This window comes from Clarias gariepinus, chromosome 3 (genome assembly GCF_024256425.1).
Source record: "Clarias gariepinus isolate MV-2021 ecotype Netherlands chromosome 3, CGAR_prim_01v2, whole genome shotgun sequence".
Taxonomy (NCBI): Eukaryota; Metazoa; Chordata; class Actinopteri; order Siluriformes; family Clariidae; genus Clarias; species Clarias gariepinus.
Genome location: NC_071102.1, coordinates 18,097,509 through 18,116,665, shown reverse-complemented (window position 1 = coordinate 18,116,665; position 19,157 = coordinate 18,097,509). Strand labels below are relative to the sequence as shown.

The 19,157-nt window shown below is 37.8% G+C and overlaps 2 protein-coding genes across 2 annotated transcripts; one reads left to right on the top strand and one right to left on the bottom strand.

Moving 5' to 3' along the window:
* The first annotated feature begins 1,511 nt into the window (after positions 1 to 1,511).
* LOC128518852 (hemoglobin subunit beta-like) lies at positions 1,512 to 2,354 on the top strand. The gene is made up of 3 exons (XM_053492194.1): positions 1,512 to 1,630; positions 1,734 to 1,956; positions 2,123 to 2,354. The coding sequence occupies exons 1-3, from the start codon at positions 1,539 to 1,541 to the stop codon at positions 2,249 to 2,251; spliced, it is 444 nt and encodes a 147-aa protein (XP_053348169.1). The 5' UTR covers positions 1,512 to 1,538; the 3' UTR covers positions 2,252 to 2,354.
* A 14,511-nt stretch (positions 2,355 to 16,865) lies between these two features.
* Positions 16,866 to 17,636, bottom strand: LOC128518858 (hemoglobin embryonic subunit alpha-like). Its single transcript, XM_053492201.1, has 3 exons — positions 17,500 to 17,636; positions 17,204 to 17,411; positions 16,866 to 17,105 (listed from the first exon to the last, which is right to left on the bottom strand). The coding sequence occupies exons 1-3, from the start codon at positions 17,592 to 17,594 to the stop codon at positions 16,977 to 16,979; spliced, it is 432 nt and encodes a 143-aa protein (XP_053348176.1). The 5' UTR covers positions 17,595 to 17,636; the 3' UTR covers positions 16,866 to 16,976.
* Between the last annotated feature and the right edge of the window lie 1,521 nt (positions 17,637 to 19,157).

Sequence of the window (19,157 nt, the reverse complement as noted above, 5' to 3'; positions counted from 1 at the left end):
TCCAGTTGCCTTGGCCGATGCAGACAGCTGTTCTCTGAGAACTTGTAACTGCAGTCACACAACAGTTCAGGACTGGTAATTTCTACATTCTACCTGAGCTTTCAATAACGACCAAGACTCCTTTTAACTTGAAGCATTAAATGTTATATAGAACTTCTAGCCTTCTAACATACAGTATGACTGCGGATTAATCACTGCTATCCGTTATCACCCAAATGAGGATGGATTCTCTGTTGAATCTGAATCCTCTCAAGGTTTCTTCCTACTGCCATCTCAGGGAGTTTTTTCTTGCCACTATTGCCCTTGGCTTGCTCCTCTAATAATTTTGTTTTATACCAATTTTTCACGTTTTATATTTGCTTTATATTCTGTAAAGATGCTTTGTGACAATGACCATTGGTAAAAGAGCTATGAATAAAGAAATTTAATTGACTTATGCTCTATAATTTTTTTTTGTATGTGGGAGCCAATTTGTTTTTTAATCATCTGCCTACATATTCAACGTGCTTGAAATTCATTATGTTTAAAATCTATGATAATTTTTTTAAATACCCCAAATTGAATATAATTTAGAAAAACAGTGTAAACATTTTTAGATTGTGAACACAGCAATATCAATGTTAAATCTTTAAAAAATAATAAATAAATTTACAAGACCTTAAGCAGTTAAACACGATATAAAATAAACAGGGAGTTATAAAGGTATTTTGGTTGACCACAAGATTTTTTGATTTTATTTAATTTTTAGAGATGTTGACAAAAATCCAGAACACAATTTTAAATATTTTTTTTTTGTAACAGCCATTAGTTAATTAATATTAAGTACTTATTTAATTTATCATACCATAAGTGATTTTTTTCATATATTTTAATTAGTTTGTTACCAGAACCCTTTTCCGCACAAGAACTTTCTGAGTTCTAGTTGGCACACTTTAAATAAGCTTTAAAGGGATCAAATTAAATAGGCATTTTAAGTAGGATTTAAAAAAACTATTTTCTCATGAGTTGATTTTTAAAAAAAAAGAAAATTAGTTATTTGTGTGTTGTACAACAAGCCCTATTTTCTGAGGGAAATTCACTGAGCGCCGTTTTTATAAAAAATATTTTTTTAATGGTTATTTATGTTTTTATTATTATTTCTTTACACTCTTTTCTTTTTTGCAACCCAAACACTTTAAAAAGCTATGATTTATCAGTTCAGTACAACAGGCTTTATCTGTATTCACAATTAAACTTAAGATTTTTATATTATATATATAATTATATATAATTTTTTTAAACAATTGACCAAATTATGCCACTACTATTACTACTACTAATAATAATTATAATAAAAAAAAACTGTCTAAAAGGAGGACCACGTACTATGACAACATATTTACTTGAAAAATAAAATTATCTGTTTACATCTAATCAGAACCGTTCAGACACACATTGTGGCCAGTTCCTGGGAGGCGGAGTCAGGCGCGGTTATAAGCAGCGTGAAAAGACAGAAATGACAGGACTCAGCAGAACATTCTGAAACCCCAAAAGTCAACATGGTTGCGTGGACAGATTTCGAGCGCACTACCATCCAGGACATCTTTTCCAAGATCGATTACGAGTCTGCTGGTCTCCAGGCACTGACAAGGTACATTCATGTCAATATCTATAACCGGAACCATATAAATATTCGGGTAAATGTCTTGAGAACATTTAATAAAATTGTATTTATTCTTTTCAACGCTACTCAGATGTCTGGTCGTGTACCCATGGACCCAGAGGTATTTCAGTAAATTTGGAAACCTGTATAACGCCGCTGCCATCGCAGGAAATCCCAATGTTGCTGCCCACGGCTTGACTGTAATGCGTGGTCTGGAGAAAGCTGTGAAGAACCTGGACAACATTAAGGGCACTTACGCTGAACTGAGTGTGCTGCACTCTGAACAACTGCATGTGGATCCCGATAACTTCAGGGTGCGTCTTAATTTGACTTAAGACTTATTTATAACCTGATTTACCCTTAAATTTCTTTATTCTTTATTTTAATCCACTGACAGTTTACACTCACAGTAGTCTACACGAATCATCTGTTTTCTACCTGAACTTGTGTTCATTGTGTTTCCCCTGTTTCCTCCTCTAGCTGCTGGCTGACTGCATCACCATTGTAGTTGCCTCGACCCTGGGTGCTGGCTTCACAGCTGAAGTGCAGGCAGCTCTGCAGAAGTTCCTGGCTGTCGTAGTCTCCGCACTCGGAAAACAGTACCATTAAATGCTGATTGTGTCTCAACGGAGAGAACCAATAAACCATTTCCGTGTTAAATCTGACCCTGTACATGTGAATGCAAATAAATTTCAACATAAAATAACCAATAGACTCCGTTTCAAGTTGTGTTTTTGATTCGCTTTATCTTAAGATTAAATAACTAATTTAAATAAACTGAATAAATAAAAAAAAAAAAAAATTGTTAAGTGACTATATACTCTTAACAAACATAATATCGATTTATATGATTTATTTACTTAAGCAAACTGGTTTGGGGTTAAACCTAATTATTAGAGTAAAGAAAAAAAATATTTGTCATATAAACCTTAATCATCGGGGCCCAGTTTCTCGAAAGCTTCTTATCGCTAAGTAGTTCTTAAGTTGTACCTTAACCTCTCTCTTAAACTTTCGCATTTCCCCGAAACGTTCATACGCTAAGTATCTCTTAGGTAAGTCACACGTTCGTAAGGTTGGTCTGGACCAACCTTAACTAACTCTTAGCGTAGTTTCAGTTTAAGATGCTAGTCGCCACCACTGAGCAACAGTATTTATAAATTAGCGGTGTAGAGACAGGAGTAGCTGCAGATCGGAGTAATGGGCGTGTCGAAAGGATGGATAATTACAATATAAAATTAATTTTGGATGAAAATACCAATTATTCTTTTTTTTCAAAGGATATGGCTATCAATCAGCAGTCTTTTCAATGATTATGTTTCAAAACAAAGTCCGATTTGTCAGATTGTACCAGAAAAAATCTGCCCCCACGTTTATTTTAAAGCTATATATTGCAAAATGCATAAATAAATGCTTAAATAATATAATAATTACTTGGCTGGCTACCCAAGTAAAAAAAGTGTGCTAAGTATATTAAATCCTAGCATGCCAAAGAATACCTAAGTGTAGTTGCTTCAAACTAAAGACTAGTATATTTGAAGTTTGAACCAATTTTATAATAAGTGCATTTAAGTTGTATTTAAATTGTAAAAAAGAACAATTTGAAGTGTATTAAGTATACTTTTGTGTGCTAAAGTGTAACAACTTCAAGTATATGGCTGTGTGTGTACTTAAGTATATACCTGACAGTAATTAATAAAGTTATAAAGTATATATTTAATGTATTATACGTACATTACAGAAAATTTTTACTGTGTTTCAAATACATGATTAATATAGCATGAATATATTCTTATCGCAGCAGTAGCATGCTGCTATTCTGGCCAATTCTAAATACTAAAAAAGTACACTGTGTAAATAATAAAATTATGAGGTGCCGTATAGGGCTTAAATCAAACATCACTCATGCACACACACATGAAACACTTACACATACATGAAACAATCATACATACAATCACTATCACTGCTCAAACAACTACATATGAAATGCGCGCACATACGTACAAACTCTCTGTGCATACACATACTGTATACAGCAGCAGCGACAGATATCCGAGGTGCTTATGTTACCATGCTAACGCATGAAGGAAGTGACGTTACAGGGCCTTCCAAATGGTGAAATTTTGTAGAGCGAAGTTCTGTTAACAGGCATTCTATGCACATAGAGTACGGTGTAGTGATTTCCATGTATATGGACTTGCCCATTCATTCTCCCTGATTAGTAGTAGCGTTTTGTTTTTATTGACCGTTATTGTACAGTTTAAAAGACAGTCAAAAAAGCATCAATTTCTGATTCTGTATTTGGACTTGATCGAGCGGAGGGAGTCACGTGGGATTCCGATGAGGAAAGCACATTTCACAAAACAGTAATTGCTTCTGTTGTAGGATCCGACATTTTAGCCACAGATTCCGTGCTTCAAGTTTCTTTTTTGCAAATTTTAATTCAATTCAATTTTATTTGTATAGCACTTTTAACAATTGGCATTGTCCCAAAGCAGCTTTACACAATCAAAAGAATTATTTAAGTTTGTATGGAATTTGAATGTGTATGAGTCAAAAATAGTCAGATAGTCCCTGGTGAGCAAGTCGAGGGCGTAATGGCAAGAAAAAAAAACCTGAGATGGTAGAAGGAAGAAACCTTGAGAGGAACCAGACTCAACAGGAAATCCATCCTCATTTGGGTGAAACAGAGAGCAGGAATTGATCAGCATTCATACTGTGTGTTAGTTGGCAGGCAGTTCAGCATAACAGTTGATGTTAATTGATGTTAATATGGAGTCCAGCTAGTTATTGAAAACTCAGGTAGACTTGTATAAAGTTCCAGTCCTGAACTATTGAACGGTCAAGACTGCAGAGAAACAGCTGCCGACACCAGTCGAGGCCAGAACCATCTTCTAGGTAGAGAGAACCATCCCCAGACATGAGACACATCCCAATGAGACACACGGGGCATCCACGTGACGAGATCTCCAACCAGAAGCAGGGCACCAGGATGGGTCAGACAGGCCCGGAGAGCAGAGGGAGTCTGGATCACTGGCAGCTCAGGAACGACATGTGTAGCTCGACAGAGAGAGGGAAGGAGAGAGAGGGGGAGAGAGGGAAGAGAAAGAGCAGGAGAGAGAGCAGAAGAGAAGAGATAACAGCTAGGTCTGGTCACAGTCATATAATGTATAATGTAAATGTATATTTACTGTAAAGTGCAAGCAGAGACTCCGGCAGGACTTACTATGAACTGCATAACTAAAAGGGAGAGCCAGAAGGAAACACAGACATGAGGGCTCCCTGAGATGTAAAGCAACCAATCACCTCACCGTCAACAAACCTGCGTGATCAATGAGAGTGGGGAAGACAGCATCTAAACATACCAGTTCACCATAATACTCTACATCCATGAGTCCCCCAGATCTGCTCCTTTACCTAAGGCAAATCTATTTATAAAAATGCTTGATTAAATAAATGGGTTTTTAGCCTGGACTTAAACACTGAGACTGTGTCTGAGTCCCGAACACTATTTGTCAAGAACTAACTTGAGTAGACCAGAAGATGTAGCTTTAGCGGTTAGCCCTTTCTAGCGTGGATGGTAAACCCAAACGCGGACATAAGTGTAACGCTTGGATTTAATTAAACCACTAGTTACTTTGCTACGGGGTCGAGAATCAAAATACGGGTTTTTAAACAAGACTTCCGGTATTGCGCAATCAAGACAGGACAAGTAAAGACGCGACACAATAACTAGATGTAAACCAAACCAAAGTGTATGAAACAAAACAAACCAACAAACAAACAAACAAGGTGCACCAAAACCAATATATACAAAATATATACAAATATAAACAATGTGTGAGATGTATGCGGGTGTGTGAGTGCGTGTATGATTGTCCAGAGTCAAAGTTATTGCAGTGTGTGAAATGATGCACGGGAGAGATTGGCTCGGCCTCACCGGTATTGATGACAAATCCGGGAGCTCGAGTAACCGAACGAGAGGTGAATTGTAAGTGTCTACGAGGAATAATCGAACCGGGGAAAAGTACTCCTTTAGAACCATCCAACAAACTCTCTCTCCCAAAAAAGCAGCGCGCTGTGAAAAATCTCTCCGTGTCGGGCCGCTTGCCGGTTCCGGCTTTATACCGGCACACGTGACCCAACGCCGCTTCCGGGTTCTCTCGCGCTGCGATCGCGCATGCTCGCGAGAGCTTAACCCTGTGACCAGCACTGTCTATGGGGACAAATAAAACCAGATAGGGCATATTTCCGTGCACAGGTGAGCAGCATTAGCTTCTTAATCCATTTCCCTGTTATTTAAAATGCCCCTTTATGTGGCTGCGCTACATGAGTAGGCAGGATAACCACGCGAATCAGTCGGCGATGGTTAAGATTGTGTCTTTTCCTTTGGAAACTGGCAGGCCCGTGATAAAATCCAGGGCGATGTGCATCCAGGGGCGTTGAGGAACGGGAAGTGGTTGAAGCTCTCCAAGTGATGGTTTGTTGACGTCTTTGGCCTTGGCGCACACCGGGCACGCCTGAACGAACTCGTCGATGTCCCTCTTCATGGATGGCCATTAGAATGCCTGCCTCACAAACAGAAAGGTCCGTCGAGTTCCAGGGTGTCCTGCGAGGGGCGAGGCGTGGCCTCACTAAAGGACCTTCGATCTCAGGTGCTGTGGCTTGTAGAGTTGTCCAGGCGGCACACCTGCCGGTCCGGCCTCCACAGCCTGTGCCTGGAGCACCCTCGTCTCTAAGTCCCAGTGGAGTGGTGCAATGATTAGTGAGGATGGGATAACAGGGGATGTCTTCCACATGTTGTCGTGAGAGGGTGTTGGCCTTGGTATGACAGGTGAAAGTTGTACTGTTAAAACAATAAAGCCCCCTTTAAATTCCCCTTTAAATTAAGTTGTTTTCGGATGGTTATGAGGTTTTGATGATCCGCTCAGACAATGAAAGGCTCACTGGCATCCTGGAGCCAGTGACGCCATTCCTCCAAGGCCTACTTTATGCCCAACAGTTTGCGGTCCCCTACACCGTATCACTGCTAAGTGGGGATAAATTTCTTGGAGAAGAAGCTACCATCGCCGACTGGGCCTCATTGGAAGAGAACAGCGCTGGCGCCCACATTCGATGCGTCCACCTCCACAACGAATAGTTTGTTGGCGTCCGGGTAGCGTCTGCCCTAGAAACCATTGAAGCTGCTTGAGTGTCCTGGGTAGGGGCCAATGATGCACAACTTCTAGTTTGTGCGGGTCCATGGCCACACCCTGGGGCAACATAACAAAACCCAGGAAGGTGGGGGAGTGCTTGTGAAAAGCACACTTTTCCAGCTTGCAGTACAGTTGGTGGGTGAGCAATCTATTTAGAACAGCTCGGACGTGTTAAATATGTGTTGTGGGAGTAGATTAGTATGTCGTCTAGGTAGACAAACACCCATCAGCAACATATCTCTCAGGACGTTGTTGATAAATTGTTGGAAGGCCGAGGGTGCGTTACAGAGTCCGAATGGGATGATCAGGCTCTCATAATGTCCAGTGGGAGTGATGAAAGCTGTCTTCCACTCATCGCCCTCTCTGATACGCACCAAGTTGTAAGCGCTTCGGAGGTCCAACTTTGTAAACATGGTGGCCCCAAAAGGGCGTCCAGGGCTGAGTTTGTGAGCGGCAATGGGTGTCGGTTCTTTATGGTGATCTTATTTAGCCCCCGATAGGTAACACTCAGATGGTAATTGGAGATTGGCAGATCACTTGGTGGTGTGCCGCTGACCCACAATATGCACACAGTCCCTCTCGAAACCGGCGTTCGCATTCTGCCACGGTCAGGGAGGCGCATCCTAATTACATGGGTTCCCAGGCTCCGGTGTCAACTACGGCAGGAGGTGGAGATCCGACATGTCCAGTGATGGCGGGGGTGAAGGTGGTCGGTGGTCGAGGTGCAGCATAGGAGAAAGTAGCAGGCGGCAGGGTCCTAGGGGCTGGCTTCGGACTAGAAAGGAGGCGCTGGTCGATGCGGAGAGCGAGCTGGATCGTCTGGCAAGTTTGTCCTTAATACGCGAAGCCAGTCCCTCGTAATAGGATTTCTGGAGCACGGCGTCTTCCCAGGATGTCTATACAGCGAGGGTGTGAAATTTGGCTGTATAGCGACTCACGGACGATCCTCCCTGGCGAGTGAATTCATTGTAGGAATGGGCGGTGTCTGAATCTGATCTAAAAACTGCCGTGGCCCACCCAGCTGCCTGCCTGAATAGCAACGAAACGAGTAGCGCTTGGTGGAATTGAACTCAAACACCAGATCTAAAGCCGTCAGGAACACACTACACTTCCCATCCATGCCCTCCCATTTGTCTGGTAGGGAGAGGAAAACATCTTGGGGGGTGGGCAACCGCGGCCGCCACAACGCAGAGGAGCACATGATCCGCTGGGTTAACCGCGGAGGGCTTAGTCATTTTGTCAAGAACTAACCTGAGAAGACCAGAAGATGTAGCTTTAGTGGCATGGATGGTAAACCCAAATGAGGAGTAACATAAGTAGGCAGGATAACCACGCGATTTTTGTTTTATGGACTCTTACAAATGCGGAGCAAGGGATAAACACAATTTAACGCACGTCCTATAAACACATACTCAATCTGAAAGTAAACCCAAGAAAGTGAGTACTCACAATTCGGCGAAAAGATCTGAGGCGACATGGGAAAATTCAATGACTGAGCGATGTGCCGTGGTTTGTTTACTTCTCTTATACTTCCTGGTTCGCGGATTGAGTGTGCATGACACTATTTGGAGGACTATTCCATAATGTTGGGGCTTTGTAAGAAAAAGCTCTGCCCCCAGCTGTAGTTTTTATAATACGTGGTACTGATAAGCAGCCTGCATCCTTTGATCGAAGTAGGCATGGCGGATCGTAAGACACTAGCAGTTCACTCAGATACTGCGGTGTGAGACCATTTAATGCTTTATATGTCAAAAGTAGTATTTTAAAATCAATGCGAAATTTCACAGGGAGCCAATGAAGTGAGGATAAGATAGGTGTGATGTGCTCGTATCTTCTGTTCGTATGTTTTCCATGCATGTTTAATTAACCATAATCAATTAATTAACATGGTTTTAATAAGGCTAACCTGAAGACTGTACTCCCAAAATTCACCCGGAAGAACACTCTGGACCATGTGTATTCCAACATTAAACATGCGTACAAAGTCATGCCACTCCCTGAACTCGGCCAGTCCAATCATCTTTCTCTCTTGCCCATCCCAGCTTACATCCCCCTTAGACGTACTGCCAGGCCCATTACAAAGACTGTTACAAGATGGTCCGGTAATGCACTAGCACAACGTCCTCTATATCGTGCTGAGGAAGCGCGACATCCTCGCTGTCGTGCAGCGTCGGAGAAGGAGGAATCCCTTGCTGTTTAGCAGAGGTGCAGGAAGCGCCTCTCAATGAGCTCCTCATTTACCTCTGCCCAGAACCTGTACAGATACCTGGTCCTTTCCTCCCTCTTGTGTAGCTTCTCCTGGGGATCTTGTTCCCTCTCACCACCGCCGTACCAGACCTCCCCGGCCCGTACCTCTTTCGCAGTGCAGAGGAACTCGTTACTCTCAGCTGCATCACCATTAGCCGTCGTCCGCCGGAAACCGATCCTACAGCCTTCCCAGCTTTGCCGTGCCTCTCGCTCTCTTTGCTCCTCGCTGCCGCGCAGCATGTCCGCCAGCTCCGATGAGATAATTATTTCTCTCCCCCAAAAGCCATCTAGCAGAGAGACATCCGTTATGCCACTTATCAGGTCTAACATTCTGTCACGATTCCGGCATCTGGGTTTGTGTGGCATAAATGCAGAGGCAAGATGATGATTGTAAGATATTCTTTTTATTAGTTATCTTAAAGTCCAAACTGAAACAAAACTCATTCGAGCCCTTTAGCAAACTTTAATACACTCTCTGTTACGAAAAAACAACCAAAATAACAGTAACAATAACAAATGTTAGACGCCTGATTAAACTTCAATCAGGCTATTTATAGTCATCTACTTAATTCTGCGCCTCGGTTCAGGTTCACCTGACCGAGGTGCATTCTGGGAAACGTGGTGCAAATCAACAAACTACAAACCAATAAACATACTTATTGGGCGTTTGGCGCCCTCTAGGGGTTTTCCCTTACATGGCCCGGTGTTATGCGCAGAGCCCCGGGAGATTTCCTGAAGCTCCGAAATCACAGTGCATTTTTTCTAAATAGACACTAACTTTAATAACTGATGGAGGTTTTGAGCTGTATACCAACGCATTTCTGCCTAAACAACTCTTAAAACTACACTTGCGACACAATAACAGTAATATTTCTAACATTTTGCAAGCTGCCATTTGTAGAAATGAAAGAATAATGAATAAACCAGTTGTTGGGTCAAAATAACCCAACCAGGTGTTCATTTGTAAACTACATCTCATATGAGCCAACATGAGCAACCCAACAATGTGTTTAAAGTACCTGAAATAATCCAGAACTTAAATAACAATAAACAGATACAGAGTTAAGCTATATAACAGTCACTATTGTATTTACTGGAACGAGCGAAAATGTCACTTTGCGCCACCTGGCGGCCATTTTACGGATGACTTTGAAATGCATTTGATTTATTTTGGCCGCTGCCCTAGTAAAAAAAAAAGGAAGTATACTAAGTATATTAAATCCTAGCATGCCAAAGCATACTTAAGTGTACTTGCAGCCAGACTAATAACTAGTATACTTGAAGTTTGCTATTTTGGAACAACTAATTTTGTACTAAGTGTATTTAAGTTGTAATTAAATTGTACAAAAGTGTATTAAGTATACTTTTGTGTGTTAAAGTGGAACAACTTTAAGTATACTTAGTACACTTAAAGTATATGCCAGTGTGTGTACTAACGTACATACCTGACAGTAATTAATACAATTTAAGTATATATTTAATATATTATAATTACATTACAGCTATTTTTACTGTGTTATAAATACATGATTAATATACTATGAGTATATATTTTTATTACAGCAGTAGCATGCTGTTATACTTCTTGTCAATTACAAATACTAAAAAAGTACACTTTGCGGTTAATACAAATATACTTTATTGTATCATACAGTACATAAAACCTTCTATACTACAGTACTGCAAATGTATTACCAGTAAACTATAGGTGTATAGGATAATTTACAAATGCTGAATGTATTTTCTACACTATAACATGTTTTTGAAACACATTACATTAGTGCAGTAATTATGAGGGAGATTTTATTCATGCGTTCAACAGATTTAATTTGCACAAGGTTAAAAAAAACAGTCCTATAGTTTATTTGTATTTAACAAACACACAAACTAAAATTTAAACTGTAGTCTGCAGACAGACATTAGTATTAGAGTATACAGGTACAGTATTAGTTTAAACCTGGTGTGTGGACACAGACAGACATCAGTATTAGAGTATACAGGTACAGTATTAGTTTAAACCTGGTGTGTGGACACAGACAGACATCAGTATTAGAGTATAGAGGTACAGTATTAGTTTAAACCTGGTGTGTGAACACAGACAGACATTAGTATTAGAATATACAGGTACAGTATTAGTTTAAATCTGGTGTGTGGACACAGACAGACATCAGTATTAGAGTATAGAGGTACATTATTAGTTTAAACCTGGTGTGTGGACACAGACAGACATCAGTATTAGAGTATACAGGTACAGTATTAGTTTAAACCTGGTGTGGGGACACAGACAGACATCAGTATTAGAGTATACAGGTACAGTATTAGTTTAAACCTGGTGTGTGGACACAGACAGACATCAGTATTAGAGTATACAGGTACAGTATTAGTTTAAACCTGGTGTGTTGATTCTGTTACACAGAGACTGAAAACAGGCCGAGAGCTACGGAGCCTTTATACCACAAGCAAAGTACATGAGATTTAGCAACAACACATTAGACAATACATTCTATAGTTTAAAGTATGTACTTAATTACAAATTACCTAACAAAAACCGTTAAATGTACTTTATGCCGATGAAAATAAAATAATAACGATACGAACTAACGCACGCGATGATGCAGCTTCCAGCCTTTAGTTCAAACTGGAAGTGGAGGACTGGGGAGCCAATCAGACAGCGGCCTTCCCGAATCTGCCCGCCTACAATCTCTGATTGGCTGGTGGGGCGCCGAATACTAGTCTATGGTTGGCTGGAATAGATACAAGGATATCACACTGCTGCAGTGTCACTTTATTCTGTGAGCGCACAGAAGAGTGAGAGAGTGCAAACATAAATTATCCTAAACAGGAAAAAATGATTTTCAGCGCACAAAAACGAGTTTAATATCGCGCGCGCAAGAGAGATTTAGCGCGCAGAAACGAGTCTAAAAGCACAAGAGAGTAGTGCACTAAATATAAGAACATTTAAATTTAACTGATAATATACTGAGACTACCGAATATTAAAAATTGTTTTATAATGTATACTTTCTGTACATTTGTACAATGATTATTTCGAGCATATTTTTAAAAAAATATACCAAAAATAGATTGAAAAACAAGTTTAAATAAGTATACTTTGGAAATTAGACCAACCTTTCACTTAAAGTATATTTTCCAATAATATATTTTTGAAAAGTGTACTATAATACAATTATTTTTAAGTATATAAAAAATTTAATTCCAAAATTTCGTAAAAGCAAACTGATGGTAAAATTTTTTGTTAGTATATTTGCAATGTACAATGTAATGATTTCAATATATTTGTAATACACTAAAGTGTATTTTTTTTCACTGGGGTGACGTTTTTACACAGCGGTGAGCGCGACGGTAATAACTATTCCAATTGGATTACTACTGTAAGGACATAAAAGAACAAACGACTAGAAGTAGAAGACTCATTAAAAAGAACCGATTAATTCTGTTTCCTGTGTAATGCAGTGCATGAACGACACGTCACTTCACAGACGTTTATAAATGAGCCTAAGCACACAAAAGTGAGTTTCAGAGTGCAAAAACGAGTTTGAGAGCGTGCGCACACAAGAGAGTAGTTCACTATAACATATATAACATATAAACCTAAAGAGGTACATATAAAAAAGTACATTCAAATTTAACTGGAAATATACTGAGACTATTGTATATTAAAAGTTGCATTCTAATGTATACTACCTGTACATTGTTACAACAATTATTTTGAGCATATTTAAGAAAAATATATGTCAAATAAATTGAAAAAAAAGTTTAAATTAGAGTATTTTGAAAATTACACTAACCTTCCACTTAAAGTATACAGTGATGTGAAAAACTATTTGCCCCCTTCCTGATTTCTTATTCTTTTGCATGTTTGTCACATTTAAATGTTTCTGCTCATTAAAAACCGTTAACTATTAGTCAAAGATAACATAATTGAACACAAAATGCAGTTTTTAAATGATGGTTTTTATTATTTAGGGAAAAAAAAAATCCAAACCTACATGGCCCTGTGTGAAAAAGTGATTGCCCCCCTTGTTAAAAAATAACTTAACTGTGGTTTATCACACCTGAGTTCAATTTCTGTAGTCACCCCCAGGCCTGATTACTGCCACATCTGTTTCAATCAAGAAATCACTTAAATAGGAGCTATCTGACACAGAGAAGTAGACCAAAAGCACCTCAAAAGCTAGACATCATGCCAAGATCCAAAGAAATTCAGGAACAAATGAGAACAAAAGTAATTGAGATCTATCAGTCTGGTAAAGGTTATAAAGCCATTTCTAAAGCTTTGGGACTCCAGCGAACCACAGTGAGAGCCATTATCCACAAATGGCAAAAACATGGAACAGTGGTAACTCTTCCCAGGAGTGGCCGGCCGACCAAAATTACCCCAAGAGCGCAGAGACAACTCATCCGAGAGGCCACAAAAGACCCCAGGACAACATCTAAAGAACTGCAGGCCTCACTTGTCTCAATTAAGGTCAGTGTTCACGACTCCACCATAAGAAAGAGACTGGGCAAAAACGGCCTGCATGGCAGATTTCCAAGGCGCAAACCACATTAAGGCTCGTCTCAATTTTGCTAAAAAACCTCTCAATGATTGCCAAGACTTTTGGGAAAATACCTTGTGGAACGACGAGACAAAAGTTGAACTTTTTGGAAGGTGCGTGTCCCGTTACATCTGGCGTAAAAGTAACACAGCATTTCAGAAAAAGAACACCATACCAACAGTAAAATATGGTGGTGGTAGTGTGATGGTCTGGGGTTGTTTTGCTGCTTCAGGACCTGGAAGGCTTGCTGTGATAGATGGAACCATGAATTCTACTGTCTGCCAAAAAATCCTGAAGGAGAATGTCCGGCCATCTGTTCGTCAACTCAAGCTGAAGCGATCTTGGGTGCTGCAGCAGGACAATGACCCAAAACACACCAGCAAATCCACCTCTGAATGGCTGAAGAAAAACAAGATGAAGACTTTGGAGTGGCCTAGTCAAAGTCCTGACCTGAATCCTATTGAGATGTTGTGGCATGACCTTAAAAAGGCGGTTCATGCTAGAAAACCAATAAAGCTGAATTACAACAATTCTGCAAAGATGAGTGGGCCAAAATTCCTCCAGAGAGCTGTAAAAGACTCGTTGCAAGTTATCGCAAACGCTTGATTGCAGTTATTGCTGCTAAGGGTGGCCCAACCAGTTATTAGGTTCAGGGGGCAATTACTTTTTCACACAGGGCCATGTAGGTTTGGATTTTTTTTCCTCCCTAAATGGAATTTATTATATTAAAATATAATAAAAACCATCAATTAAAAACTGCATTTTGTGTTTATTTGTGTTATCTTTGACACAAATAGTTAAATGTGTTTGATGATCAGAAACATTTTGTGTGACAAACATGCAAAAGAATATTCAAAATTTAAATTTTATTTGTCACATACACAGTCATACACAGTCATACACAGTACGAAATGTAGTAAAATGCTTGCTTAATGAATAAGAAATCAGGAAGGGGACAAATAGTTTTTCACACCACTGTATTTTCTTGTAATCTATTTTTGAAAATAATATAATAATATAATATAATACAATTATTTTTAAGTATGTTTAAAGTTCAATTCCAAAAATTGGTGAAAGCATGATGTTAGTATACTTTCTATATATATTTAACTGAAGGTACAACTTTTTGTTAATATATTTGCAATGTTCTATCGAAGATTTGAATATATTTGTGATACACTAAAGTGTATTTTTTTCCACTGGGGTGGTTGCGCACCAACCTTAAGTCTATGTGAAGTGTGAGATATATACAGTACAGTTATTAAATATAATTAAATCTCTCTCTCATAAACTAATATATATATATATATATATATATATATATATATATATATATATATATATATATATTATAAATAAACAATATATTACAATATATTACTTTTCTGTATGGGAATATACAGAGTGATACAAGTTGTATCTGGGACCACTGTTGCATGAACTTAGTGCCAGTTGAGATCTATTTCTGAAAAAGGCAGACCTCACCCAGTGCTATCTCTCTAGACCTCCTTTGCCTCTAGCAGATATTGTGACTTTGCCAAAGAAATCCCATGTGTAGAATACACCCCTGTTTAACATATGCCAAATATAATCTAAAAAGAGTCAGATTTTTTGTTGCGGCTTTTAAAAAGACTGTTGTTTAAAGAAATCACATTTCTTATTTGCTTAATACATATACATGTTATCTCAATCCTCTGCACTCGAGATACATCTAAAACAGCCTTTTATGTTTCTTGATATATTGCTGTGTCATACTTATATACCGCAAGTTCTGCTACATAACCTGCCAGGTTAACTTTATAATATCCTTAAAAATAATACTAATGTAAAAACAATGTATAGATATAGTTGAAACAATTATGAGCCATTAAGTAACATTAAATAACATTAAGTAACATCATTTCGTGTGATGCTTCCCCAGTGAAAAAAAAAAAAACTTTAGTGTATTACAAATATATTGAAATCTTCAATAGTACATTGCAAATATACCAACAAAAATTTGTACCATCAGTAAATATATAGGCTATTTAAAGTATTCCCACATCATACTTTTACTAAATTTTGGAATTAAACTTTAAACATAACTCAAAATAATTGTATGTATGGTTAATACAAATATACTTTATTGTATCATGCAGTACACACAGTCTTCTGAATAAAATCTGCCTCTTAATCACTGGTGTAATTCAAAAACATGTTATAGTGTAGAAAATGCATTTAGCATTTGTCAATTATCCTAAACACCTTTAGTGTACTGGTAACACATTTGCAATACAGTATTATAGAAGACTGTGTGTACTATATTATATAATAAAGTATATTTGTATTAACCACAAAGTGTACTTTTTTTAGTATTTGTAATTGGCCAGAAGTATAACAGCATGCTACTGCTGCAATAAGAATATACTCATAGTATATTAATCATGTATTTGTAATACAGTAAAAATAGCTGTAATATACTTATAATACATTAAATATATATTTACATTTCATTAATTACTGTCAGGTATTTACATTAGTACACACACAGCCAGTGAGTGAGTGAGAGAGGACCTGTGTAGATCGCTCATACTGCACTTTAAGCTCATTTATTTTCCTCGCCCTTACCTCAGACTGCTGGGGGTAAGTTTCATCAAAGTGTCAATGTTTAACTTCGTAATAGCGTTAAATGTTTCCACTTTTGACAACCGCAACAGAGTCCGAGCAAATAACACACACAGGCCTCGTAGAGCTTGATGCAGGAAGAATAAATGCATATTTTCCCACCCATGATTTGTGGAAAACTCTCCAAATCAACTTACTTTAACGTTACTTTTTTTTGCGCTAATCTGTGCATATATATATATATATATATATATATATATATATATATATATATATACTAAGTCAAAAGGCTTCGTGGTCCGGATGGACGCATCTCGTGGACCCCTGGTATAGAGTAATAATATGGAGATAAAGTGTAAGTTTTATAATCATTGTTTAATCTTTTGTAGAGTAAGGCCACCTCCTGTTCTTTCTGGGGCATGCCTGAAGTGTTTTTTTACTGAACACACTTCACACTTGTTAGTTTTATTTTTTCCATGTGTGATAAAAGTCCTGTGGGATTTGTGTACAATATCTGTATAGCATTTGTTGACTTTCCCCAACCACTTTCACCTACAGGTAATTTGAATACATAATCCTTATTCACAGAGGTTAAAAGAAGACAAAGAATACAGGAATATTTTCTCTTACATGCTAACAATCATTTATTTAGATCAAATATGTACATTTACTATGAGGAAAAGACATATTGTGCATGTGGGTGTCTCAGTTCTGTTGCTTGCAGAGCGTCTTATCTATACTTCTCGGAGAGAGCCAGGGACACGGCAACGAGAAACTTATCCATAGCCACATGTATCTCAGGAGTGAAGTCAGTGGGGAACAGCATGGCCAGAACCACGAGCAAATTGTGGGACAGGATCTATAACGTAAAGTGAAAGAACATCAATAATTAACAAGCATGAAAAAAAAGATTTAAACATTAAAGAGCAAAATTAAGTAGGATTAAAATGTATTTGCCTTAAAGTTGGCCGGGTCAACACGCAGTTGGTAAGCATGCAGCTCGCTCAGGCTGACCAACCCACTGGTCAGGTCATCGATTTTGCTCACAGCCTCTCCCACTCCAGACATAATAACCTTTCCATGCTTTCTTACTTGCTCAGAGCCGTAGCTTAAGTCGTTCCAATGGGAAAAATAGATCTTGGTCTGGGGGTAAACAGTCAGCATCCTGCGTAGACACGTTGCATAAAGTTAGCCCTCGGTACTGGGAAAAAAAATCTAAATAAATACTAAAGAAGAGTTACTCAGGCACCTACCTGTACAGAGCTTCACTACCGATTTCTTCAGCCTTTGGGGCGATCTTAGCCCAGAAGGCCTTGATGGCATCTTTATCCTTAGCAGAGAGACTCATGGTTACAAAGTGGTTTTGGAGAAGACTTCTGTGAACTGCCTCAAAAACCAATCACCCTTTTATACAAAGATTCAGACCGGGCACACCCCCGACCCACCTCAACAACATAGCAACCTACGATTAAATATGACAAGATTAGACAAGGCGTCTGCTGCTTGTCATAGATAATGTTCACGCTGGATAGGAAACAACCTGACAATCTGTAAATTACCCTGTCATTTTGGACATTTTATCTGAAACAGGCTATTTAAAATTGTTTAATTGTCCCAGAAAAATTACATGAAATTAATGAAAGATGAATAGCCAAAAAGAAATCCAGTCTTATTTTAATATAATGTATTCTTCTCCTCCTTATTATTATTATTACAGTCATTCTTGAGGAGTGGGCGAAAAAGGTTTTTTAACTTAAAAGAAAAAAAAAACTAAAAACTTAATAGATTATTGTTGAACAATGAGGTGTGGATTATCAAACCCTATTTGAAAACAACCTTCCAGCTGCAAAGCAACAAATTGTTCAGTGCATTACAGATTAACACTGTCACAGTTTAAAAAATGCATTTAAATTATACGTATTTTCATAAAAGATTTGTCTAATAACTAAGTACTTTGCTTGTTCGTTTGTTCGTTTATTTTGCCACTGTCATAATATTTTTTTATTGAATACAGCACCTTTTAACAGACTTTAATTCATAATATTTTAAGAATATAAATTGGCTTTCTCTATGTTACTACAAAAAAAAAAACATTTGGGCTTTTTTTGCCTTCTTGAAGAGTGAAAAGAAAGTTTTTTTTAACTTGAAAAACTTGAAGCCATTTAGGCTTTTTTTTGTTGCCTAAAAATAGTAAAGTAGTAATCATACTGTAATAGTAAACTGTTGCTTATTTATAAGAAATGTAATATTTTATTCGAAGTATGCTATTCTGGGAACAATTTCCAAAAAAAAATAAAAAATACATTAACGACAAAAAAATTGCTACCCAACATAAGGGACACTACATTGATGGTGATGACACACATCTGATAGTGCTGACACAAGCTTTAAAAGAAGAGATTGTTGAAAGATATTGTATCAAAGGTTATACGAAATGATAACAATTTACTTTAAATATTTTGGCAGCTTTTACATATTCAAAATATTTTAATATAAACAAGTTTTAGCATCAAACTAAAACTTACAAACAAACTTACGTACAGTGCTTTTATCTAGTTTTATATTTTTTAAACCACTGAATTGTAATTTAAGACTTTCATGCAGAATAAAAACAGAAAGACATGAAAATCACCATGTAAATAATTTCTTCAACATTACAACTCAATGTTCTCCTCCTGTAACTGCTAAACTAAACAGGAACATAACACAAAAAATGAATTTATCTTATCTAGAGAAATAGGTCATACTGGAGTCTTGATGATTAAACTTAATCTAACTTAACTGTAATTGATTAATAATGAACCATGCTTTAAAAACGAAATGAAAGATTATGATTAACAGAAAATTAGCATAAACTAATGTTTTGCTTATTATTATTATTATTATTATTATTGTTGTTGTTGTTGTTGTT

Excerpts from the sequence above, each read along its gene's own strand:
- LOC128518858 (XM_053492201.1), bottom strand. The coding sequence starts at position 17,594 with ATGAGTCTCTCTGCTAAGGATAAAGATGCCATCAAGGCCTTCTGGGCT. Across the intron at positions 17,412-17,499 it reads GGTAGTGAAGCTCTGTACAG|GATGCTGACTGTTTACCCCC; the intron begins GTAGGTGCCTGA and ends GTGTCTACGCAG. Across the intron at positions 17,106-17,203 it reads TTGACCCGGCCAACTTTAAG|ATCCTGTCCCACAATTTGCT; the intron begins GCAAATACATTT and ends TTTACGTTATAG.
- LOC128518852 (XM_053492194.1), top strand. The coding sequence starts at position 1,539 with ATGGTTGCGTGGACAGATTTCGAGCGCACTACCATCCAGGACATCTTT. Across the intron at positions 1,631-1,733 it reads GGTCTCCAGGCACTGACAAG|ATGTCTGGTCGTGTACCCAT; the intron begins GTACATTCATGT and ends AACGCTACTCAG. Across the intron at positions 1,957-2,122 it reads TGGATCCCGATAACTTCAGG|CTGCTGGCTGACTGCATCAC; the intron begins GTGCGTCTTAAT and ends TTCCTCCTCTAG.